Source organism: Pyxicephalus adspersus, chromosome 1 (assembly GCF_032062135.1).
Source record: "Pyxicephalus adspersus chromosome 1, UCB_Pads_2.0, whole genome shotgun sequence".
NCBI lineage: Eukaryota > Metazoa > Chordata > Amphibia > Anura > Pyxicephalidae > Pyxicephalus > Pyxicephalus adspersus.
The window spans coordinates 110523124-110550354 of NC_092858.1; the positions used below are offsets into that span (position 1 = coordinate 110523124).

A 27231-nucleotide genomic window follows, 5' to 3' on the forward strand; every position below is an offset into this window, starting at 1 on the left:
TATGGGTAATGTGTGTGCCATTAGAAAGAATGATTTTTTAGGGGAACAGTAACTTTTAATACAAGCTCGCCAGTGTAAAGCTGCCGGAGATGCGCTGCTCCGGCCGCGATATTTTTCAGTTGCTGAATAGCGCGATCGCGTACGATTTTGGATCGCTAATACGAATGCGCGACCGATAATCCGATTCTGCTTGATGAATCAGGGGCATTATGCAGGACTGAGGGAGACAAGTCAGAGGTGAACAGATAGATTTGAGTGTAATCAGCATACAGATGGTACTGTAAGCCAAAGGGGGATATGAGACTACGGAGAGAGAAGGTGTACAGAGAAAAGAGAACCGGTCCAAGGACTGACCCTTGGGGAACACCAATAGGGAGGAGAGTAGGAGAAGAGGAATTACCATTGAAAGAAACTTGAAAAGAGCTGCCAGACAGATAGGAAGCAAACCAAGAGAGAGCAGTGTCATGGATACCAATTGAGTGCATGATTTGTATTAGAATGGGGTGATCAACAGTGTCAAAAGCAAAGGAAAGATCAAGGAGAAGGAGAATAGAAAAGTTGCCTTGAGACATAGCTCTGAAAAGGTCATTGGCCACTTTAGTTTAGTTTCGGTGGAATGGGCAGCTTGAAAGCCAGATTGGAGAGGGTCAAGAGAGAGTTGGTGCTCAGGTAATCAGTGAGTGTTTTGTAGACAAGGAATCTTCAGGATAGGGAGAAAAATGGCATGTTTGAAAACGGAGGGGTAGATACTAGTAGAAAGGGAGAGGTTGAATAGTTTAGTTAGGGCGGGGGCAAGGTAATCCCAGGCTATATCATATAAAGATTTTAAACAGTTATGGTATACAATACTGAACCCTGGGGTACACAGCTAATAACGTTAGACCATTCAGAGTAAGAATCATTAATCACTACTCTCTGGATGCGGCCCTTAATCCAGTTATTTATCCGTTTACAGAATACATTTTCTAAACCTATAGACCCTAACTTGCATAATAATCAACTGTGGGGTATTGTGTCAAATGCTTTTGCAAAGTCTAAGTAAATTATATCAACTGCTACTCTACAGTCTACCTGTTTACTTCCTAAAAAAAGAGAGTAAATTTGTTTGACAACTTTGGCCTTTCTTAAATCCATGCTGTCTATCAGTTATATTATTATTTTCTAGAAGAAACTCTTCTATGAGGTTCTTTATCAAACTCTCTAGGATCTTTCCAACTATAGAAGGTAAACTTACTGGTCTGTAGTTATTGTGCAATGTCTTTGCTCCCTTTTTAAAGATGGGTACTTTAAAGATAGGTACCACATTGGCCTTACGCCAGTCCATTGTTACCATGCCAGTAAATAGAGCCTTTAAAAATGGAAACAATGGCTTTGAAATAACTGTCAGCTGTTAGGGTTCCCCTTCTGGCAGGTAACGCAGGATCACCCAGGGTGCAGAGCCTAAGTGGCACCTGGTCTTCACCAGAGCAGCTCGCAAGGGGTGATAGGCCAATAATTCTGGTGACTACTGGGCTCTTTGCTGTCATCAGGGTACGCCCCCCAGGGTCACCCCACCAAAAGATGGATTAGCAAGACTAGACACGTTTTTTCTAATAAATATGGTCAGTAAGTGAACCAGTAAAAATCCCAATCGACACAAATATCAGCAAAAGGATGTTAATTAATAAAAAACGCATGTGTGATTGTATTACCAGACGTGTTTTGCCCGGTATAGGCTTCCTCAGGGGTAATCGCATGTTAACCGAACATTGTCATGTGCTGAAAATGATACAAACATTTGCAAGCACAAGTCAGTAACATAAAATCCTATCCATAGTAATCAAAAAATCAGAACCTATGGTCTAGACCAAGGGTCAGCAAACATTTTTGGCTACTAGGCCATTTTAAGAAGTCAAGAAAGCACACTAGGCCGGACTCTCTCTCGAGTAGCGCGCTGATTGCTCCGCCCCCCACCAGGAACGCCCGAAGGGAAATCCCTCTCCCCTGCAATGCATACGAAGGAGAGGGAATGTCCCCTTACCACGGCGGTGGAAATGTTAATGCCGGCTGCGGTAAATACGGAAGGGAGGCATAACAAAGAGGCTCATGAGCCGCAGGTTGCCGACCCCTGCCAGCCAGGATTAGGCCGGATCAACCAGGGGGGCATTGGGCCGGAACAGACTACTGGCTAGGCCATATCTGGCCTACCCCTTGTCTAGATTATTGAGACCATGTGTAGTCCTGAGATGTAGAATATGCATGAAAAATAATAACAGTAAAATAAGTCAAATGTAACAAGTCCAATACCAAAAATATTGGTCATATTAAGTATTGAACTTACATGGTCTATGGTTTGGTTATTCATATGTGTGCTGGTGAATCTCACCAAATATGTAACAAGAGGGATGTCTGATAAGCAAGTAGCTGCCTATATACATGATAAGTGAATATAATGAGTAATAAAGTAGTATTGTTAATATAGGAGTAAATAACAAAAGAGTTAAATTATGGTGAAATATGGATGGGAAGATAGTGATAAAAGTTTTTATAATGGCATTGCCAAAGCTGAAATATAAGAACAAAGATGGTAAATGGCACCTGATGGTAAATTGGTAGGAAAAAGTATAAATTAGGGGGGCGTATCAGGTAAGTGATGGCAGTGTGAGGAGCACACTACAGGAGCTCAATGTCTCACCAGGCTTTTTCTACAGCACACATAGGCTACTGACCAGCCGATACTGGCAAATTTTAAGTCTAAAAACACCAAGGTACCAAGCAAAAGAGTGAGTCTCCTGTAGGATTTCCCTCCTGACATGCCAGGCTTTGTGATGCAGGGAACACCTAAGATGGCGTCCCTGCCCCCCTCAGCAGAGACAAGCTGTGCCTGACCCAGAGGGAGACGCAATAACATTAGATTGAGAGGGAACATTAGATTGTTCTGAAGACGTCTAACAGCTATTTTAAATATGGTATTGGACCATTCGGTTACCGAGTATATAAAGCTGGATAGGGTGCATAGAGTGAGCCCCTTGAGAAGTACATCTAGCACAACTCCAAGAGATGCAGGATACTATGACCGCTTCTAGATCTCATCTCTTCCAATGCTGCTACATACTGATGGGGCCACCCTTTTCATCTTGTGATTAGCAAAAATAATTCCACTTTTAATCGCCAATTACCAGCATTGTTTTCCTTCCTGGACATGGATCCCATCCTGGTTCCAAATTGGTTGAAAGAATTGGAGGAACTTCAAGCGTCCACAGTGAGTCCCAGTGTGCATTTCCCTCACAGATGACATCCGAGACACATACCACCGAGACCACCACTGAATCGTCAGTCTCTGGAACCACATGAGTCTTAAATATCTTTAGGATATGTTGAAGTTGTACAAATATCTAGATATCCTAGAAGTTGTACAAATAAATTGATAAAATTACTAATTTCCTACTACAAAAAAGAATGGGAAGCTCTTGGGCAGGAAACCACTCACAGTCATTCCCAAAACCTAACCATAGTTAATTCGGAAAAATTTACAGAACATTATATAATGCTCAAGAAACATTTGGAGAAGTTTATTATTGATACCTACAACAAAAAAAGACAACAAATTCCAGAAAAACAAGTGGGCATTCACTAGAAGGAGAGCTTAGACATGGAATACTCAGAAGTCCATACAACTTTCTCTGGGCCTCATCCAACCTCAACAACCTCATCTGTTCCAATACTATCCCCATCCCAGATTCCAGTACCTACACCTCCCCTTTCCCCTGTCAACGTCACTCAAGGCAAAAAACATCCGAAGATTGACCATAGCAATACTACACCACACAACCAGAAAGGAAAACCTTCCATCACCACTCACCACTCACTACTTTACCTCTGAGCCCTTCACAGACAGCACCACCTCCAATTGTAAACCCATATTCACCTGCTGACATCACCTTTACTACCCATCACACACCTGACCCAGAGTCCACCCCGAACCCAGTTACTTCCACCCAAGTTACCACCACTTGGGTACCCACCGGTCGCCCCACCAGATTATCTATGGATCAAACATCCAGTTAGACCTATATTCTACAGATTACCCAAAGTACATAAAGGTATTCAAAACCCCTCAGGCCTCCCTATTGTGGCAGGAATCAACTCTATATCTAACGGAAGTGATTTGGTTGACATATACCTTACACCCCATTGGTGATTCACCCCATGTAGTTAATCTACCATCCTATCTCAAGGACACGGATTCAACTACTCCAAGTCCTTCAAGACACCACTGTCCCCTCTAATAACCTACTTGTTATTGTAGATGTGGAGGTACTCTACAGTAGTATACCCTTGACACCAGCAACCCTTTATCACACTCTTACAGTATATCCTCACCCAATATTTCTTTACATTCAATAATGATTTCTATTTACAAATCCAGGGAGTGAGGATGTGGACAACGTGTGTGCCCTCATATGCCAATATCCACTTGGGGTATTGGGAAAGACAACTTTTCTCCAATCTAAAATTAGCACCCTATGAGATCCACATATTACTATGGTGTTGCTACATCGATGATATTTTGATTATTTGGACAGGTCCCCCTGACATCCTAGAGGAGATGTTTACTTTCATCCAAACTAATAATTACAATCTCAAATTCACCATGAACTCTCATCACCTTCCCAGATGTCTATATCAATACTTCCACAGATCACCACAACTACACATGCCTCTACAGAAAAGAGATGACAGGGAACACAATTCTACATGCCCATTGCGCACATCTTAAACCTCTCATTAATAACATCTCATATAGCGAGATGCTTAGATTGAAAAGGAATTGTACTACTGAGAAGGACTTCCAAGTAGAAGCTAGTACATTGAGTGATAAACTCTGATTGAGAGGTTATAGCAAGAAACTTCTCAAGAGAACCTACCATAGAGTATGTACTCTCAGAAGGAAAGATCTGATCCACAAAACCCACCCATCCTCTAAGGACGACCAACTACACATCATCACATGGTTTAATCAGCACCACCAGAACACACAGCATTTTAGCCAAGCACTGGAATATCCTTACCATGGATCCCAACAATAATACCTACATCTCAAACCCCATATTACTTACAGGAAATCAGGTTCCCTTGGAGATTCACTGATTTAAAGCCATTACACTCCTCATCGGGTCTACACGGATACCATGCCCAAAGGGAGATTTAAATGTGGCAATTGTACACAATAAGGGTGGATTCATGAGAATCAGGCATTGAACCTCCCCAATGGCTCCATACACAAACTTAGGTACCACGGTAATTGCCTCTCCATAGCCATCATTTATTTGATCATGTGTACCTGTGGTAGATTTTATGTAGGGAAAACAAGGAGAGCCCTGAGAACACGAATTTAAAAACATACATATGCTACAAACAATGGGAAAATCACCCATCAGCTTCCATGTTGGTACTGAACATAAATTCAATGTAAATTGCATCAATTTTGCGACTCCTGAGAAAATCCTCCTTAACCCCAGAGGGGGTGATTTTAATAAAAAAAATTACTGCAGCGCGAAACCAAATGGATATTTATCCTGAAAGCAAATCAATTCCCTGGGTTGAACAAGGTGTTTAGTTTCAAACCCTTTTTGTAAACACTCAATTATTCTTTCTATGTTGAAAATAATACATACATGTTTTAAAGACATTTCTTATTACCTTATAAGTTACTTTAAGATGCATCTATTTATTGCATCTATTCTGTTATGAGTAACACCACCATGTATATTGTCATACGGACAATCTGTTTTTCATGTTTTGTATTTAGGATACATGATGTGTTAGTAGTATTTATGGAGTTACTGATGGGGGTTATGATTCTGTATATTGTCATTTATGTAAACCAATTTTTCTCTATGTTTTGCACTATGATATACTGTGTACTCATTTGTCTATTATGTATACCATTGCTCCTGTTTTTTATACATTCTTCACACTGAATATCATCAGTTACAATCATACACATACATTTATTATCCCTGTATATCTTCTTCACATTCTATATTTTAACCTCATGGCTACTTCTCATTCATTTATTTCTCTCATTCCTTCCCTTACATCCATCTCCTCTCCCCTCAGGTTCCCCTCCTCCCCGCCGACTTGCAGGGGACGAGAGCATCGGTATTAGTTGCCTGATGCTAGTCTCACGTTGAGCGGTGACTGATTTCAAACCCCCGCTCCTTTGTCCCTCATATGAATGCCTCCTTCAGTGCATCCACAATACCGCAATAGGCATTCCACCCTGGGATCTTTATATTCTGTAGTTTGTTCGTTTGTTCCACCCGAAAGAATAGCCCCAATGGATAATCAAAGAGGAGTGGACTCCTATTTGCCCAGCCTGTGATTACATATAGTGTATCTGTGGGAGGAAGAAAAAGGGAGGGAGGGAAAGCCAGGCTTTTGAAGGGCAACCAGAGTTATATTTAAAAACACAAAATGTTATTGTTCCAACAACATAATTTAAAAGATTAAGAGCTGTGTCTCTATAAATGAATCCTAGGCTAACATATAACCACTATTTTCACAAAAAATAGCAATATGGTTTAGTATACTGGGTTAGCGATGGTGGAATTTATAACAATATACAGTATTACCAATCCATATATATGCATTGGGTAACATTAGACTGATGTTTACAATAAATTAAAGAAAAAAGGAAAAAAGAAACCAAACAAGACTCAGTATTATTGCTGAGGCTTTTTACCGCATTTAGAGCCTTGTGATACCGAATTGCTACTTGTAAGTGATTTGATAGTAAGACTGTTATCAGTTTGGATGCACTGTGGTTTGGAGAAAGTAGAATGCAAAGCATGGGTAAGTATGAATGACTATTTTATTATAGGAATAAAAGTGTGTAAGCACAACTGATATTTATAGTGTGGTTTCGCTTATGTACTATATACCTAGCTAGTAGGGATACTGTAACTTGAAAAAAAGATAGTGTTAATAAAGATAATAAAGCAAGTATTATTAGGACATTGATTTACTAAAGATATTTTTTGGTGTTACTTCTAGCTAGAAAAAATATATCTTGAGGATGTTATGATGTATTTATCAAATCTGGGCACAAGATGGCGCCAAAATGGCATTACTTGGTGGTGTTTCCTGCTAATGTGACTTCTAGATAGACGATATATATTCAAGATGTTGTAATGTAAATATAAGTTAGGCCACAGGATGGCGCCAAAATAGCGTTACCTGCTGGCGTTTCCAGTGAACAGTGTGATAGAAGCTTGAAATGTTTATTCCAGGACTTTCATATGCACAATGGTTATGACATCTCTGTCTGTCTTTAACCTCCCAACCGTTAAGCCCTTACTTTTTCGTACTAAAAAAAGTTGCAATTATCGTTAACCCCGTACTTTTCTCACTATATTAAAAACTCACTTACCTGGTCCCGCTGTGCTCATCCAGCGTCGTGTCCGTGTTCCAGCGTCGTCCTCCAGCGTCGATCTCCCTCTCCAGCGTCGGGTGCCTTCTCCTATACCAGCGGGACCGGTAAGATGCCGGCCGGCATCTTACCTGGTCCCGCTGATCATCCAGCGTCGTTCTTGTTCCAGCGCCGGGTGATCTCTGAAACAAGAAGCCGGCCGGCGGAGAAAAAAAAAGCCGGCCGGCTTCTTGTGCGTGCGCGATGACGTTGGCGCGTGTGCGGGAAATTCAAATTGAAACTCATTCATTCATTTGTATTGGATTGAATACAAACTCCTGTATCCAATCCAATACAAAATAATTAAAAATAAATACAAAGTATGTATTTCACTTGTTTGCTTATGAAGCAGTGTTTTTTTTCATTACTCATTCATGTCAATTCTTATAACACAGAGGTATCTTTCTATAGTAATATTGGTTGCAGGTTTTGGTAAATACAGATTTTTGTACATGAATAAATATAGATTTTTTGTGAGGAAAATAAGACTTCCCCTGAAAATAAGCCCTAATGAGATTTTCAGAGGTAAAATAAATATAAGACACTGTCTTATTTTCGGGGAAACACAGTACTATTTTCAATGTGGTATGTGGGTGAGCTGCGGGCGGCCGTCCAAAAGGGGGCAGTGCTGTCTGCTGCTCATGCTTAAATGGGTTACCCATTTGTGTGAGGTAAGAGTGCTTCTGCCCTTACTGTTTGTGTGTGTCCCTATTTCCGCCCTGACTCTTTGTGTGTGTCCCTAGTTCCGCCCTGATTCTTTGTGTGTTTCCTGTTTTGGTGCTTCCGCCCTTACTATTGTTGTGTATCCCAGATTATGGGATATAGTGGCTTCCGCCCTTACTTGTGTTTAATTAAGTGGAGTGATGTTTGTGTTAACTGTTTGCTAAAATTTAACTGGTAATTTACTGAAATGTAGTCTAGCTATTCACAGGGGTAATATTTAGTTTACTGATATATACAAAAAAATCTTTGGTTCAGTGAGGTAGAAAGTTTTCTTTCTATATGTTTTAAGCAAATGGGGGTACTAAGCAGCAGCAAAAAAACCCATATATTTTAGAGATGTACCATATCATTATTATTATCATGTGTTGTATCAAAGAGATAACAAATCATTATCATATCAAAGAGATAACATGTCATTATCATGTCAAGGAGATAACATATCATTAAAGTGGTTGTAGGGAAGATAGTCATATATATTGTAACAAGCGTTATCAAACAGGACTTATTAAAATATATAAGGTCCAACATATTACAACAGATGTGTCTAAGTATACATGAATTTAGATAACATGGGATGATAGCTAGTCATGCAGGGAGTAGAAATCATAGATCAACATTGTTTCCTATGAAGTACAGGTATATGTATCTAGTTTGGTCCTAATCAAGAGGACCTGTGTACAGTATTACAGGGTAAATGATTTTTAACAATCATAAAAATTGACAATAGATATATGTGCATGCAAAATAAAAAGTAATGATCTATTTCTATAATAATAAGTGTATTATTCGTAAATATTATACAGTATGTAACTGGTGTGTGATAGGTATGCGATGAATTCATTGCCATAAAGTACAGTAAGAAAAGGTTAGGATAGTTAGGGATGTGGGCTATGGGCTAGCTGAAAGAAGTTTTTAATGTTTGGAAGGGTCATTTAGGATGGCAAAAAGGGTTTGAAGGAAAGTACATTGTTTAACCCAGGTGGTGTTATGGCATTAAATGAAAAAATCCATTTAGCTTCCAGGCGGAGTAGGATTTTGTCTATATCCCCCGCTATGGGGTTGAGTGGTAACCCTTCTAAGGCTGAAAACGATATGCAGTCAGTGTTGAAGTTGTGGCAAATTCCTACATGATGACTGATTGGAGTCATAATTTTTCTGTTTTTTTATTGTGTAGATGTGTTCGTAGATCCTTTTTCTGAAGGCTCTCTTGGTCTTGCCTAAATAGAAACAAGCACAGACACATGAAATGTGTCTATATATTAGAAAATACCCGTAGATGAACAGTCTATATGTTGTTTTAGCCCATATCTGGTGTTGTTCGGCAAGTTGATGATTCTTTGTTTTTTGATCCAGAGGCATTGGTGACATTTGCCACATTTAAACACCCCAGGTGGGCTTGGCTTGGGTTGGGATGTGTTCATGTGAGAGTGGCTGGAGACCATGAAGTCTTTCAGGGTTACTGACTTCCTGTATGTCAGGTTAGGTTGCTCGTTTAGAAATTTCGCTGTGCAGGGGTCACCTAAAAGGATATGCCAATGTTTCGTTAGTACTTTACCTATGATGTTATGTTGATTGTTGTAAGTAGTGGTAATTCTCACTGTCTCATCCAAAGGTGGGGGGTTCCTAATGGCGATGAGATTCCCCCCCCCCCCGTTTTTGGGATTTCGCTCTAAAGTAAGACCTCTTTAATCATTTTTGCTGTATCCTCTTAGGATCAGTCTGTCTCTCAGTGCTTTGGCTTCTACCTCAATGTCCTTGTCATCTGTACAATTCCTCCTGAGTCCCAGATATTGACTAAGTGGTATGCTTCTTTTGAGAGGTGTGGGAGCACTGGAGGCATGCAAGAATGTATTTCCAGCTGTCTGTTTCCTATACAATGTTGTATTGATTGCCTCTGCTTCTGTTTTCCTTATCATTGTGTCTAAGAATGGTACTTCTTGCTTATGGTATTACATTGTGAAGTAAAGATTGTAATTATTTTGTTGAACTTCTGAAAAGAATTCCTTGAGTGATATTTCTCTCTGCCTGTCCAGATGCTGAAGATATCATCAATGTACCTCTTCCAGCAATATATGAATTTCTTGTATTTGAAATGTTTGGGGTTAGTGAAGAGGTTCGCTTCCCAATTTCCCAGATAGAGATTTGCATATGTCAGGGCACATATTGTGCCCATAGCAATGCCTTGGACTTGTAGAAAATGTTGATTATGGAAGGTGAAGATGTTTCTAGTTAATATAAAAGGGATCCAATGAAGGTGTTGAAGGCTTGGTTTGATGGGAAATTTAGATTTAATTCTTCTTGTATTATTGTTATGCCTCTTGAGTGCGGAATGCTGCAGTAGAGTGCCTCCACCTCAATGGTGACTAGGAGGGACTCATGCTGTAGTGTTATTCTCGATGTAAATCTAAAGAGTTCCAAAGTATCTTTAAGGAATGATGGTAGACTTGTTACTAAGGGTCTCAGTCAGGCATCTACTAGTTCACTTGCGTTTGAGGCTATTGATCCAATTCCTGAAATTGTGGGGCTTCCTGATGTATTGTGGAGGTTTTTGTGGACTTTTGGCAGCGAGTAGAATGTGGGAATTGTGGGGTTTTTGATCAAATTTTTCATGTTAATGTAATTTTTCATGTTAATGTCTACTGTTCCTGTTCCAAAAGCTTGGCTAATGATGTTCTCAAATTCTTTGTAGTATGTATCGCTAATATTCCCTGAGATGGTTGTATACAATCTTAATTGTGAAGGATCTTATGAGACATGTCGAGATATCGGGAGATGTCCATGAGTACAATGTTTCCTCCTTTGTCAGATGGTTCGATTGTGATAAGCTTGTTCTTCTTAAGATTTTGTAATGCTTTTTTCAGTGCTGGATTGAGGTAATCATTTGGTGTTTGGACCTCCGTTTGTAGGTTTCTGATTTCTTGGGTGACCAGGATAGTAAATGTATGAATGTGTGGAAAATTTGAAATAATTGGGAAAAATGTGGATTTCAGTCTTCTGGTTGGAATCCCCGTGTTTTCTGGGAAGCTTGGGTTGGTTATGATTGTTGATTGTTCGAGATTTTGTAGTACCTGTTTGTCATAGTTGTCTCTGATCTCCGTGTTTTCATAGGGTATTGAGTTTACTAGATTGTTTTCCTCCATTAGTTCATGTAATGTCTTCAAGTTCTTGAAATTCATGATATCAAAGGAACTGTATTGAAGCAGTATAGAAAATTCCTTTTCTGTTTATAATTTGTCAAACATAATTTTCAAAACCAGTTTTCTAGAAAAGAGTTGTACATCTTTAACAAATTTGAATTTGTCGAGATCCATGGTTGGGCAGAAAGATAGACCCAGTTTGAGTAATTGTAATTTATCCGTTGTGAGGGTGTATGAAGAGAGATTGATGATCTCTAATTCTTGTGTGTTGGTGGTGCTTTCAGAATGTAGTTGTCCATCGGGCCTGTGTAAAAAAGAGTTCTTTTTGGGAATCCCTCCAAGTGATAGGTTGGATAGGGGAGATGTAGGTAAAGGTAAGTAGTTGGGTGATAACAATTAAGGATCTGCAGAGAGAATTGTGGGGACCGAACTGTCCATTAGTGAGAGAATCTGGTCCTGTATGGTTTCATCAGTGTTTGGTTTAGGCATGGTGTGAGTGGAAGAGGTCGAAATAGTGGCGGTAGCCCTGGAAAGGTGATGGTTTTCTTTTGAGGTTGATGATTCCCGAGGGAATGGGGTCTTCCTTTTGACGTTTGGTGCCCTTTGATATTCTAGGAGTGTTTGGTTTTCTTTTCTGAAGATTCATGTTTTCAGCTGGTGGTCCAGGGGGTTGTGTTGAATATGCTTCTGTGAATGGGTTTGTGGGTGAATAGGTTTTGGTAGATGATTTGGTAGAGGTGGGGTCTGGTTTTGGTTTCTTTGATTTGTTTGGTGGGTTTGTATCCTGTGGATTTTCTGTGGTTTCCCATTTGTAAGCTTTATGCTTTATAAAGGCGCATTTATCCTTCTGGAATTTGATTTCTTTCTTATTATAGATATTAATGTTTAATTTTTCAAGGTACATTTTGAGTCATTGCCTAAGATATCCATTTTGTTATTTGCAGTTTTTAACCAATGCTTTAGGTGGGGTTCTTATTAGGTGCAGAAGAAAAAGGAGAATGGGGTGTTAATCCCTCTGAAACAGTAGTTTGTTAGTTTGTTCCACCTGAAAGAATAGCCCCAATAGATAATCAAAGAGGAGTGGACTCATATTTGCGCTGCCTGTGATTACATATAGTGTTTCTGTGCGAAGAAGAGAAAAAGAGAGGGAGGGAAAGCAGGGCTACCAGAGTTAAATTTAAAAACACAAAATTTTATTTTTCCAACAACATACGTTAAAAGATTAAGAGCTGTGTCTCTATAAATGAATTCTAGGCTAACATATAACCACTAGTTTCTCAAAAAATAGCAATATGGTTTAGTATCATACTGGGTTAGCGATGGCGGTAAGGTGTCCCACCTGAGGCATTTTACCCAGGGGTAAGGGGAGACCTTAGAAAATTTTAACAATATACAGTATTACCAATCCATATATATGCATTGGCTAACATTAGACTGATGTTTGCAATAAATCAATAAAGAAAAAAGGAAAAAAACAAACAAGACTTACTTAGTATTATTGCTGGGGCTTTTTACCGCATTAAGAGCCTTGTGATACTGAATTGCTACTTGTAAGTGATTTGATAGTAAGACCAATATCAGTTTGGACATACTGTGGTTTGGAGAAACACCAGAAACACTCGGACATCTGGAAACACCAGCAGGTAATGCTATTTTGGCGCCATCCTGTGGCCTAACTTATATTTACATTACAACATCTTAAATATTTATCGTCTATCTAGAAGTCCCATTAGTAGGAAACACCACCAAGTAATGCCATTTTGGCGCCATCTAGTTATTATTATAATTATTATTATTAAACAGGATTTATATAGCGCCAACATATTACGCAGCGCTGTACATTAAATAGGGATTGCAAATGACAGACTAATACAGACAGTGATACAGGAGGAGAGGACCCTGCCCCGAAGAACTTACAATCTAGTAGGTGGGGGAATTTCACACACAAAAGGATGGGAGATATGTAGTGTGGGAAGTAGTGATGGTTTTAAATGACAGAAGAAGCCGGGTAGGCATCTAGTGGCTGAATTTGATAATTACATCATATTGTCAATATATATTTTCTACCTAGAAGTAACACCAAATCTTTAGTAAATCAATGTCCTACTAATACTTGCTACATTATCTTTATTAAAACTATCTTTTTTTTCAAGTTACAGTATCCCTACTAGCTGGCTTTATAATACATAAGTGAAACTCTTTATCTTTTAAATTATGTTGTTGGAACAATAAAATGTTGTGTTTTTAAATTTACCTCTGGTTGTCCTTCAAAAGCCTGGCTTTCCCTCCCTCCCTTTTTCTCTTACTCCCACAGATACACTATCTTTATATTCACTTATCATGTACGAGGGGATGCTGAGAAGTTCCTGGCTTTGTCCAGAAAGAAGAGAGCCAGTTATGAAATAACACATTTATTCAACATATTCCCCCCTGAGACTGATGCACTTGGTACAGCGTAGTTGCAGCTTTTCTAGACTGTTCAAATAAAAGTCTGTGAGTTGGGCCGCAAACCAGTCCTCAGCGGCATCTTTGACGTCAGAAATGTCCTCAAAACGTTGCCCCTTCAGATGTTTCTTGAAATTTGAGAACAGATATTAGTCGCAAAGATATTAGTCCGAACAGGCCAGGTCAGGTGAGTTGGGGGGATGGTGGACCAATTGGAAACCCAGGGTGTTTAATTTGGCAGCCACAATGTTGGACGTGTGCGCAGGTACATTGTACTGCAAAAAATGGATCCCTTTGGTCAACTTTTCACAACGTTCCGTCTTAAGTGTCTCCTTCAGCTGGTCCAGGAGGTTAGCATAATACAGCCAAAAAGTCCATGACGGCCCATAATTCCAAGAAAAAACAGTTTTAGGGATCGTAAAGATCTGATAATTGCACAGTTACATACTAAGATTCTAGGCTGTCATATGCTCCCACATTAATTTTTCTATTTCATATGGAAGGGGGCAAAGCTAGGAACTTCTCAGCACCTCCTCATATATAGGCAGCTACTTGCTTATCAGACTTCCATCTGGTTACATTTTTGGTGAGGTTCACCTGCACACAAATGAATAACCAAACCATGATCCAAGTTCAATACCTACTCTTACCAATGTTTTTTGTATTACACTTGATTACATTTCACTTATTTTACTGTATCCTTGTTTTGATATTTGTATTGATGGGACTTTTTGCTGGCTCACTTTCTGGCCATATTTATTAGATGAAATTTGTCTAGTGCCAGTTCGCTGGCTATTAACCCACTTAGCGTTCTAATTCTGTCCGTATTTCCATGCAAAAAGCGTTACATTTTTTTACATAGAAATTTATTTTACAATGTAGGCCTATAATTCTTAAGTATAACTCTCCGAAATATGTCCAATATTTAATACATTTAATTATAAACTTTAAATAAAAAAACACAAACATCTGTTAAAAAAAATAAAAAATAGTTAAACATGTAATTTAACTGTACAGTAGCTTGTATAATATATATCCATTATATATATATTTATATATATAAAGGTTGTGGACTCAATACAGCTATTTTGTATTGAATCCAATACAAAATATTTTGTTTCCCGACGATCCTCCAGCCCACCCCGACATCACCGGGAAACCCTGGGGATCGTCTCTGCACATGCCGATGAAGATTGAAGAGGGAAGATGTGTCCTGAGGAGCTGCAGGGACCAGCAGGATGCCAGGGGACTACAACAGAATAAGGTAAGTGGGTTTTTTTATGTTTTAAGCGACTGCAAGTGTGACTTGAGATTACCACTTTTTGCATGGTAAATCCACCCCGAGTCACACTCGGGATTACCGCTAGGGGGGTTAAATCCAATGACAAACTGTCAGTTACACTGACAAAGGAAATCAGAGACCTGGGCTCAAGAATCAATGATTTAGAACACAAGATGGATGACACCATTACACTGTTAGACTCTCATGAACAAGATATGTCTACCTTCAGTCTGAATTTCAAGCTACCTTACTGGACCTGGAAGATTTATAGAAGAGGAATAGGAGAAATCTTATTTACTAAACGAAGGATGTAATTATGCACGGCCCCAACCTGCGCGCGCGCACCACAACAGCCGTCCAAATTGCACACGCCACTGCCGCTGAAACAGTTGTCATAGTGACATGTAAACGTGCCAAAACAAAACAGCAGGTGACACTTTCAGTCAGTGTGCTCTACTCCACTCCACAGTGCCAGCAGTCAGTGTTCTCCATTCCTCAGTGCCAGCAGTCAGTGTGCTCTACTCCACAGTGCCAGAAGCTACTCCACAGTGCCAGCAGTCAGTGTGCTCTACTCCACAGTGCCAGAAGCTACTCCTCTCCACAGTGACAGTTCCAAAACAAAACATTGTTCTCCATTCCATAGAGCATCACATTAGGGTTATTTAGCATTAAAAGTACGTTCAAACATGATTCCTACCAGCAAACGACTTGGACCTAATGACACAGCAACAAAAAAACAAAAAACAAGCCACATGGATAAAAAAAAAATTAAACGAAGGCGCCTACAACGGCGTGATTGAAAGTAATTGCCATTCTTGGATTTACGATTCTTTTGAGAATCGGGTGTTTACTGGTAATTTCAGAATCAGAGGGCTGCCAGAATCTATAGTGGATTTACCAGGGTTTGTCACAGCTTTACTACAGGAGATGCTCCCACAAATCCCTATAGATAGATTAGAGTTTGACAGCATACACTGAGCCGAAGGTCCAAATAAGCCAGGGGGGCCTCCAAGAGATATCACAGTGCGACCCACTTTTTAAAAATGAAAAAAGCAGTACTACAAGCAACATGGAATAAAATAGATCTTTACATTCAATCTCATGCCTACCAAATCTACGGTGACCTTGCACCGCAAACCATCCAAAAAAGAAGAGCCCTTAAGCCGTATCCCACGATTCTTCAACAACAAGATATCAAGTATCAGTGGGGATTCCCATTTAAATTAATGATCACTCACCTTGGCCATCAATATTCAATTGCGATGGTCGAAGAAGCACAGGATCTGTTCCACCACTCTCTCGACATTATGGGAGAGACATTCTTACAGGAAATGCCAGATGCCTTGTTTCCAGAGCGTCTACATATCTTTTTGGAGGGATGAGAATACTATTTCAGGCAAGTGGATTGTGGATTGACAGGAACTGTTAGTCCTGATCATGGCATCTTTGCCTTACCTATTCCATATTTAATATAGATACTGTTCTGCGGGAGACCCCCTTTCTAATTGAAGGACTATTCTGATTGACAAAGGTGTTTACACTGGTATCGTATGCACTATTATTTTTTTTTTATGAAACATAAGCTCAGAATTTTTTTCTATGATTCTAAATGTATGCCCTGAATGCTTCAATTTTCTCAATAGCCAGCATGCTAAATGTTTACTATGATTGCTAGGGCTGTTTTCGTTAATCTGTATTCACCCAGTGAGTTCCTGTGGGTCAGGTTTTTGAATTTGCTGTATTTAATTTGTTATTCCAAAGCCAAACCTTGAGCAGCACATACCTGGGTACACATGGTACCCCTCACCCCCCCCCCCCCCCCCCCCGGTTATGGTCCTGCCATCTGGCATGACTACACACTGCTTAGGCAGTTTTCTTCCTATTTTAGTTCAATTATTGGTTCATTGTATTTGGACTTTTTTTAGGTGACCCAGTTTATGGTTATGCCTTTCCCCATGTGTTATCCCTATCTATCCAGGTCCAATTATTGGTACGGTACTCCTCCATGCTTCCAGAGATGATTTACCTATTGTTGCAATTTTTAAAAACTTGGAAATATGGCTAAAACCTGTTATACTTTTGTGACGCAGAATGTCCAGGGTCTAAATTCCCAGCATAAACACAGGAAAATTTTTAACTATTTTGCTGACCAGAAAGCACATATGATCTGTTTGCAGGAAACAATATTTTCCACTAAATCACGTCCAAAGTATTTCCATAAAAGTTATCCCCAGGTGTTTCAATCCACTTTTCAGGAGAAAAAGCGGGGTGTTCTGGATGCTTTTCATAAGGAAACCCCCTTCAATAGACTGAAGAGAATATTGATCCAACTAGAAGGTATTTAATATTAGAGGGTCAAACTTATGATACTGAGATGTCTTATGCGCCCAACACCTTTTAAGATCTGGTTCTTGAAGCATTTTTTCTTGTTAGTTTCCAAACATGCTAAAGGGATTCTGTTTGTCCTACGGGATTCTAATCTTTTTTTAGATCCCAAACTGGATACCTCTGATTCTCGCAAAAAAGGAAGTCCTGACTCACTATAATACTCAGATATACTATCAAACCTCAATTTAACTGATGTATGGAGAGAACTTCATCCAACCACTAAGGATTTTTTTTATTCTGCAGTCCACGATAGCTCTACAGGAATCAACCAAATATTTGTACCACAGAACTTTCTCCCACAAATTCTCAAATCAAAAATTCTTTTCACACCATGGTCAGACCACTCCCCCATAATCATGCACTGTAAGTCTTTAGCTCCGGGCTCCATGCAGTTTCACTGGCTGAATGATGTGCTTTTGTCATCTCTGGAAGTGAAAGGAGAAATTGGGCAGGCCCTATAACAGTACTTTGATTTAAATTCTCATTCTGTGGTTTCCCCTGTTACACTTTAGAACGCTCATAAAACCATGCTTAGAAGTACCCTAATTCAACTTGCCTCACACCATAAAAAAAGACTCCAACAAATTGCCACTTTTAAAACTAGACTGGAGGCTCTTGAGAAACAATGGAAGCAGAATCCCTCAAGGAGTATCAGGTAGAGAAACAGTTCAGATGGTCCAAGAGAAATTTCAGTGCCAGAGCACCTGGTCCACTGTTAGCGGGACTACCAAATAATACACCTACTAGATCATAACTGATCAAACTCCCTAACGGAGTGTTCACTGCTAACCCCTGCAGTATTGTGGACAACTTTAAACAAGTTCTCACCAAACTATATGCGGAGCTGCAACATTTTTATAAGCAGAAGGCTGATGAATCATTTGCAAACTTAACATTTCCCACTTTAACTGACACTATAGTAGAGAAAATGAAAGCTGATATTACTGCTACCGAAATCTTAACAGGTATAAGGACACTTAAACAAATCCCCGGGTCCAGATGGGTTCACGGCTAGGTATTATAAAAAAGTTTTCCCATATACTAGCCCCTCATCTGGCTAATCAATAATTTTCTTAGGAAACATCCGGATCATCCTGGTCACTATTGGTTCAGATTGCCATGATCCCCAACCGGGTAATGATTCATTGAACCCACTAAAATACAGACCCATATGGTTACTAAATATAGATATTAAACTTCTCACAAAAGTTTTGGCAACTAGACTCAATCTTGTACACAAAGACCAAGTGGGTTTTGTGCCGGGCCGACAAGCCCCAGATGGTACCCGCAAAGTTATCAGTTTAACAAATCTCGTCCAACAAAGAAAATTACAGAGTATGCTGCTAGCTTTAGATAATAATAAAGCTTTTGACTCTCTTTCCTGGGAATACTTGTTTATTGTGCTTGCAAGATAGGGATTTAAATCGAAATTCTTATCATGGCTTAAGGCCCTATACTCTGCTCCGGTAGCCCAAGTTCGTTATTCAATATACTACACCTCACCTTTTCTGTTTAATCGAGGTACAAGACAGGGGTGCCCCCTCTCCCCCTTACTGTTTGTACTAGCCTTGGAACTCCTAGCTCACATGATACAGTCCAGCAATACATGGTATTGAAGCAATTGGTACTTCTCATAAACTTACTATGTTCACAGATGATATATTACTAACACTCACAGTGTGAACCTCCCTAAAAATGAGTTTGAACCTCCCTAAAAATGAGACTTTTATTGCAGTCATCTTTAAAATCTTAATGGGCACAAAGGTATTTAGATTATTTGGTATTTTGTGTGACTCTGACACCTGATTCATTGTTCCATTCTAATTATACACCACTATTCCAACAAATTAAGTCAATGTTGAGATCCTGGAATGTCCATCCAATATCGTGGATAGGAAGAGTGAACTCAATTAAAATGACTGTTTTGCCCAAGCTTTTGTACTACTTCCGCATCCTTTCTGTACTGATTCCAGCAATGTTTATACGTTATTTCTAGAAACAATTATCTCTGTTTATTAGGGCTAATAAAAAGCCACAAAACTCTATTTGCACACAAGAAACAAGGTGGACTGGGAGTCCCTAACATACTCAAATATTACCAAGCTGCCCAAATAGCTCCCATTGTCAGTTTGTATGCAGGTACCGCAACCCTACTTTGGGTCTACATTGAATCGTATTACTGTAATCCTTTGGATCCTAGGATAGTCCCATGGCTTCCTCCCAAGTCTTTTCTTTCAATGAGTTTTCATTTTCAACAGATTTTAAGAGTTTGAGATAGAAACAAATATTCAAACGGTCTGTTATCCCAACATTTATAACACTACTTTCAATACAATACAATCCCCTTTTTCTACCAGGCCTGGAATCACCCAGAGCCTTTCAATGGTGGGTAGATAATGGTTTCAGTACAGTTCATTCCCCACTTGGAAAACAGGTGTCTTGCTTTGGGAAACCATTAATGGTATCCATCCTGCCTCCAGCTGAAGCATTTGATCTTGTCCCTAATAAATAATGGAATTTGTAAACTGTCGGTTCTGGAAAATATCTGTCTTAAAACACCACTTTACCCCGAAATTGATTTCCATTTTATACACCCAACTATACACAGTCACACACGCTCATATCCATTCAAACAAGGTGCATTGGGAAAAACATTTAAAGGGTAGCAAAACGGATACTGAATGGTTCAATTTGTGGGCTAAATTAATGACCACAATGGAGTCACTATTTAAAGTAATGATGAGATAGTACATGTTCCCAGTCAGGTTGAAACATTTTTCTCAGCATCATACCAGTCTCTGTTTCAGAGGTTGTGGGGAACTAGGCACCGAACTGCATGTATGGCAGACATGTCCATTTAAAAATTTGATTTTGCGGAAAAGTATTCAAACTCCTAAGTTCAGTATTTCAGAAAACTATTAGAGATCCCTGGCTAGCACTGCTCCACTTTAAACCTCCAACCTTAACAAATGTCCAGTTTAAATTGTGTTCTTTTATACTTTTAGCGGCAAAACAAACTATAGCCCAACACTGGAAAAAACAACTAGTACCATATCATGAGGTGGTATTACGGGTCGACAATACATTTATACATGAAAAATTATCAAGTACACTAACAGATTCATATGACAAGTTTAATAAATAATGGCAACCTGGGCACCAGTTTTCTTTATCGAATATGATCATGTCTTCCTTAGTAAATCCATGGTAAAGGACATTTAGATAGACCATTGCTGAAAAAAGTTTCACTGGACCCAACTCATTTTTTTCCTATTATCCCCTTTTCCCTCTTTTCCCTCTGTTATTGTTTCCCCCTTCTTTTCCCATTGCTGTGAACAATACATTTGTCTTTATTGTGGTTGACAATACCAGCTGCTATTTCTACATTTACCTAGTTTTGAGCCTTGAATATCTGTTTTGTATTAGTTGTTTTCAGTTGTTAAACAACCAGGTATTACAGAGATTAATGCTGTTACTTAAGATTATAGTGTTGCTATACTACTAACTGTACTGTTATTTATATTTTCTGTAAAATGGACATGTTCCTATTTTTCTGTTGTTTATTATGTATTTTGTTCATGCTTCTACTTTAAAACTTTAATAAAAATGTTTAAACCAAAACTAATGAATGTCCACAGTTTGGGACGAAAATGGAGAACAGGAAAAAACAGCGTGGCTTTGTTTTAAAGAAGTGGTCACCAAATTTCATGGTAGCCTTATGGACCCAAGCGCCCATTAAAAATATAATGGTAAAGTTAAAAGAACTGGGTGGTTCAATGAGCTTCAAGCTGCATGTCATCAACTCTCATTTGGACTACTTCCTAGAGAATTTGGGTGCGATGAGCAAAGAGCAAGGCCAGCAGTTCCATCAAGATATCAAAGAAATGGAAAGGAGTTACCAGGGGCAGTGGGACATTAACATGATTGCTGACTATTGCTGGGGGCTGAAGCTAGAAACTGTGGGCAAAAACATAAAAGGAGAAACCTTTAGAGAAGGACAGCGAAAATGCAATTGAGTGCTTGTATAGAAAACCCGTTTATAATACTGTTTTATTCTATTTTTTAATTTTTACTGGTTTATTTTGGATGTTTGTCTTGAAGGTAAGCTAAAACAGAGATTATTCAATAAATTTGAAAGGAATAGGTTATATAAATGAAGAATAAATGACCACAGTGATCGGTGTAGTAGTAAAGTAGTGTAGAAGTAAAGGTTTTGTAACAGAGCACAAACATGTGGATGTTTTAAAGTTGGCCTATGCATTTACCTAAATAAAGAATATATGCAGTCAAAATTATCTCAGTAAAATGGAACCCAATCAGATAGTAGGTTCCCCCAGTACCTAAATGAAGTTCAATATTTCTTTCATTGTACACATGAAACCCTAAAATTGTTGGGGCTTTGTTATACAGATTGCTTTAACTCGAATGGTACCATACTAGCCATCCCTTCTGATAAACTATTGGGTTCTATTTGTGTTAAAAAAATTAAACCCCAGTTGCATATGAAAAAATCAAACTAGTTACTGGTGTCTTTGCAGGTGCTGGAGAGTCTGGCAAAAGTACAATTGTTAAGCAAATGAAGTAAGTAATCTTAATTTAAACTTTATCGGACCTTCATTGTTTTATTATATTATATTGATAGTTTTCTTTTTTTGTCCCTTTTGTTTTGTAAGGATTATCCATCAAGATGGATACACAGAGGAAGAATGCTTGGAGTTCAAATCTGTTATCTATGGCAATGTACTTCAGTCAATTCTAGCCATAATTCGTGCAATGTCCACCCTTGGCATTGACTACGCTGATTCAAGTAGAGGGGTTAGTCTGATCTATAAAATACTTTAGTGCAACCAAATGAACAATAAAGTTTATCTTGACATCAGGTCCTATAAAACATGTATTTAAAATCAACACTGACACACAACGTGACTAAAGTTGTTTGCTTTCTGTTACTGCTTAATGGGATTCTCCATTTATATGTTGTACTTTCAGTCCATTGCTCTACGTAGCTGTGCTACATCTGTTGGTCTTCAGGTAATTTCACAATAGGGTCAAAATGCACAAGATTAGGTTTACTTGCATTTTTTTTTTATTTTATGTCATAATTCTTTATCACAGTTTAAATTTTCTAAAATAAATATTGCATTTGTAAAAAAAGTGATTTTATTTATTTACCTATTGAAAGCTTCTGTTTCTTATAAAAACCCCCTGGTAATGCCAGACAGAAGCTAGTAGTTGTAGAAGAAAAATCTGTGTTAATTTTCATTTTCCCTGTTAGAAATAGAACATAATGCACAGGTGTAGCCGTGTACTGGGGGCTTTCTAGGATACAGCGAAGTCACAAACAGGAAAGGCGGCACTGACACCAGTTTATGTAAAACAGAACGTACTTTACTGAGTAATATAACAATAAACAAAATTCCAAACAATAAGACAAAGAAAATACATTACATACACTCATCCCAGAGGACAGCACAGCGCCCTTTTTCAAAATTGGTTCTTATGACCTGCCACTTACATAGACCCTAACTTACTAACTACTGCAGGTCTAATCTCAGTCTCTGGTATTTCAGGTGCCAATCCTATAATGCGGTGCATGCACGATTTTACTGACCCGGGTCTTGTTCTGGATCCATTAATGTCTTTAAACTGAACAACAGCAACAAGTCTCTTCAGCAAACATAAGGTCCTGCAAGACAGACAGCGCTCCATTCCTCAGCTCCTTTCAGCCTTTCTGGAAAACAAACCTCTTTCCTCTGGACAGGATCTGCCTTGGACGGTGGTCAGCCTCACTCAGCCACAGCTCCTGAGACTCTAGGATGCACTGAAACTTGGATGCGAGCGGATTCTGTTTCACACACAGTCCTTGCAAGATGTCTGCTCTCCTGCTTCCTCTCTCTTTTTCAGAACAACCACACTTCCTATGAATATAAAAAAAACTGGCAACCTGTTTAGCTGTGTTAAACAGCGGCATCTTATGGCTGAAATGCAGAACGACAGTAGTCCTATATTTAATTACAAACATTGAACAGTGAGTGCTGTTTTCTCAATCTCACATGCCACCCCACTAGAGGTTGTCGTCCTTGGCAACCCTCCCCATACAAACTCGTCCTGTGCATAGCGCTGTGGGGGTACACCAGCGTTGGTCCTGGTTGACCTACGCAGAGTGGGAGGTTCAGAAGCACTGGAGATGTCAGCCACGTCTGACGTGGAAAGAACTGCTGACCCTTCAGCACTTGCCCTGGGTGGCATACTTGTCACTGCTGGAGGAATAGGGGCAACCCACCATTCGTCCTCTTCTTCATCTAAAGCGCTTTCCTCTGTACCCTGGACGTGAGGAGAAATCTCCCCCACACATACTGGCTCATCAAAATTACAAAGCCTTAACATGTTACGGTGTAGGTTCCGTGTGGGTCCCCCAGTCCCTACTGGCACTACCTCATAGACCAGGATGGCTGGGTCTACTTCCCTTTTCACTGTGTATGGGACCGCCTCCCACCGCCCATCCAACTTCCCAGATGGCCGTTTGGCTTTGACCATCACTCTATCACCCGGGGCATACCCATCCCTCTGCACTGGTCTTGGATTGGGGTGTACCACTTGTCCCAGACGATCTCCCACAACCTTGTGTATCGCTCTCAGTCGGTGATGGTGCTCCTGCACCCATGCGGTAGTACTTCTCAGTGGTGGCTCTATTGGGTCAGGCATGTGGAGGTCTTCAATCTCCCGTCCGACTCTCCCAAACATGAGCATATGTGGGGAGTATCCAGTGGTACTGTGTATCCTGTTGTTATAAGCCCACATCAATTCAGGTAGATACTCAGGCCACCGAGCCTTTTGGCTATGTTCAAGAGTCCGCAGCATTTGAAGCAAGGTGCGGTTGAATCGTTCACACACCCCGTTTCCTTGGGGGTGATATGGGGTGGTGCAGGAGCGTTCGATCCCATACAGCTGGTACAATTCTTTCATAAGAGCACCCTGAAAACATGCTCCCTGGTCCGAATGTATCCTCCGTGGACACCCCAACACCTGTATAAAGTGTTTACAGACCGCTTCAGCGGCAGACTCTGCTGTCTGGTCTCTGGTGGGTACAGCCACCGCATACTTTGTGAAATGATCTGTCATAACTAGACAGTACGAGTGTCCTGAGGTGGAGTATCCAATCTGCACATAATCAATCATAAGAAGTTCTAGGGGTGCTGAGGTCCGGATGGGCTGGACAGGCGCCCGCTGTTCAGTACTCTTATTCAATCCACATGATCGACACTTAAGGCATGCCTTAGCCACCATGTCTGCCAGATCTGGGCAGTACACCAGCCGTTGGAGCCACTTGAACGTTTTGTCACTTCCGAAATGGGCCCCCTTTTCATGGGCTTCTCTGGCGACCTCGGATCCCAATGACATAGGGATGACAATCTGTTGTCTGTACTGTAGTTCTGACTGTAAGTATATGTTTCGGCACAGGAGGTCCTGGGTAACGGTCAGCTTATCCCACTGCCTCAACAACTTTTGGCCCTCTGGGGTCAGACGGGCTCTCTCTCCTGGCTGTGGCCAAATCTTGGTCCGAACCCATTCTTTCATTTTCCACAAGTCAGGGCTGCCATTTTGTACTCTCTCCCAATCGGTCAATGTCTTTCCCAGGACCAGGGACATTCCGGACGCCACCCCGCTTGAATGTGCCGCGTCCCGGAACATGGGTAATCGACCAAGGTCAGGAGTTTCAGTGTCCTCTAACTCCTCATCGGCTCTCTGAGTCAACAGTCCTACAGGAACTCGGGATAGTGCATCGGCGTTGCCGTTCTCCCTACCTGACCGGAACTTGATGTGGTACTGATACTTTGACAGACGAGCCAACCACCTCTGCTCAAGTGCACCCAGTTTGGCATTCTCCAGATGTGCTAACGGGTTATTGTCTGTCATCACGGTCACTTCTGCACCTGTCAAGTACTCCGCAAACTTTTCGGTCATGGCCCACACCAGCGCCAGTAACTCCAATTTAAAGGAACTGTAGTTGTCAGGATTGCGCTTGGATTCCCTCAGAGACCGGCTGCCATAGGCAATGACTCTCTCACGTCCATCCTAGACTTGGGATAACACGGCCCCCAGACCGTGTAGACTTCCGTCAGTGTACAGCAGGAATGGGATGTCGAACCGGGCATAAGCCAGAATCGGGGCACTAGTCAGCGCCTTCTTCACTGCTTCAAAGGCCTCTTGTTGCCAGGGTCCCCAGTCAATGGGATGTGTCTTCGGGCCTCCCGCAGTACCTCTTAGTAGCTCGTTTAATGGGCCCACCAAATGAGCAAATTTGGGTATAAACCTCCTGTAGTAGCCGGCCAGTCCCACAAATGCCCGCACTTCACGTAGTGTACTTGGTTGAGGCCACTTCTGGACGGCCTCCACCTTGCTGGGAGACGGCTTTACCCCCTCTTGGGTGACCATATGTCCCAAATACTCTATCTGCAGTTGAAACAGTTGGCACTTTTTGGGCTTAATCTTGAGTCCATGGTCTCGTAGCCGTCCTAGGACATGTCGCTGCTTCTGGAGGTGATCTTCAAAGGATGCCCCAAACACTACTATATCGTCCAGGTATATCAATACTGACTCGAAGTTTAAATTCCCCAAACAGTACTCCATCAACCGCTGGAATGTTCCCGGGGCATTGGAAAGTCCGAATGGCATCCGGTTGAACTCATAGAGTCCCATAGGTAGAATGAAAGCCATCTTCACTCTGTCCTTCTTGGCCCCGGCTCCTGCCAGTACCCACTCGCCAAGTCCAGAGTTGAGAAGAACTTTGCTTGGCTCAGGGCGGACGACTCCTCAATCCTTGGAAGGGGGTAAGCATCCCGGACGGTCTGAGCATTCAGTTTCTGATAATCCATGCAGAACCAGAGACTCCCATCTTTCTTCCGCACCAAGACTACTGGAGCAGCCCAAGGACTTTGACTCTCTCGGATCACCCGGTTTTCCAACATGCTCGCCACCATATCCTTCACCTCTTGGTACATCTTAGGTGGAATTTGGCGATAACATTCCCTGATCGGTGCAGCATCGCCGGTAGGGATTTCGTGTTCAATGGCTGAAGCACACCCAAAGTCCTCATCATGTCTCGAGAATGCCTCTTGAAATTCCCAGAGGGTGTCTTCCAGCAACTTCTGTTGCCCTGGGGTCAGGGTTCTGCAGTACACCCCCATCCGGGCCATGATCACTCGACCGTTCCATTCTGCAGTCGGGGCTTCCGTCTGATGGATTTCTATCGCATAGGTCCAGGCTGATCTCTTATCCGGTTGTAGCGTGAAGCTCCTTCGTCGAGTGACATCCCCTTCAGAGACATAAACTTTGGCCAGCAAGGTATTCCCAGGAATGGTTAACTCACAGTCCTCAACATTAAGGCAGCGTACTGGCACACATCCATCCTTCACAATGGCAAGAGCCCGGGCTACTAGTGGACGAGTCTGCACTTCTTCCTGGTAAGTGGGCTCGATCAGGACCTCCAGTCCATTCAGTCATCGTCCAGCCCTCACTGGCAACATCAGGATCTGTTCCTGTCGCGGTGGGATCTTCACCGGGGTCCTCTGCAGCACGTTCACGTCTCCAAGGGGCAGACCTGATATGTTGCTCTTTTGCAGACTGCAGCTACTCACCATCTGTTGTAGAACCTTCTGAGTTGACCGGTGTGTGGTGGCCCGTTGCCAATACTTCGGCCCTTCTTTGGCATAGAGTTGATGGTCTAGGTCTCTCAGCACATTCATGCCCAGGGTCACGTCCATTCCTTTCCGGGACGAGTGGTCCACCAGCACGATCCCCTT

General features: G+C 40.9%; 1 protein-coding gene across 1 annotated transcript in view; it reads left to right on the forward strand.

Moving 5' to 3' along the window:
- GNAT2 (G protein subunit alpha transducin 2) overlaps positions 1-27231 on the forward strand; it is an 80369-nt gene that overhangs the window by 23330 nt on the left and 29808 nt on the right. Inside the window, exons 2-3 of the mRNA XM_072423592.1 lie at positions 21967-22009; positions 22102-22243. Of these exons, the coding sequence (XP_072279693.1) occupies positions 21967-22009; positions 22102-22243 (185 nt within the window). The remainder of the gene's footprint in view (positions 1-21966; positions 22010-22101; positions 22244-27231) is intronic.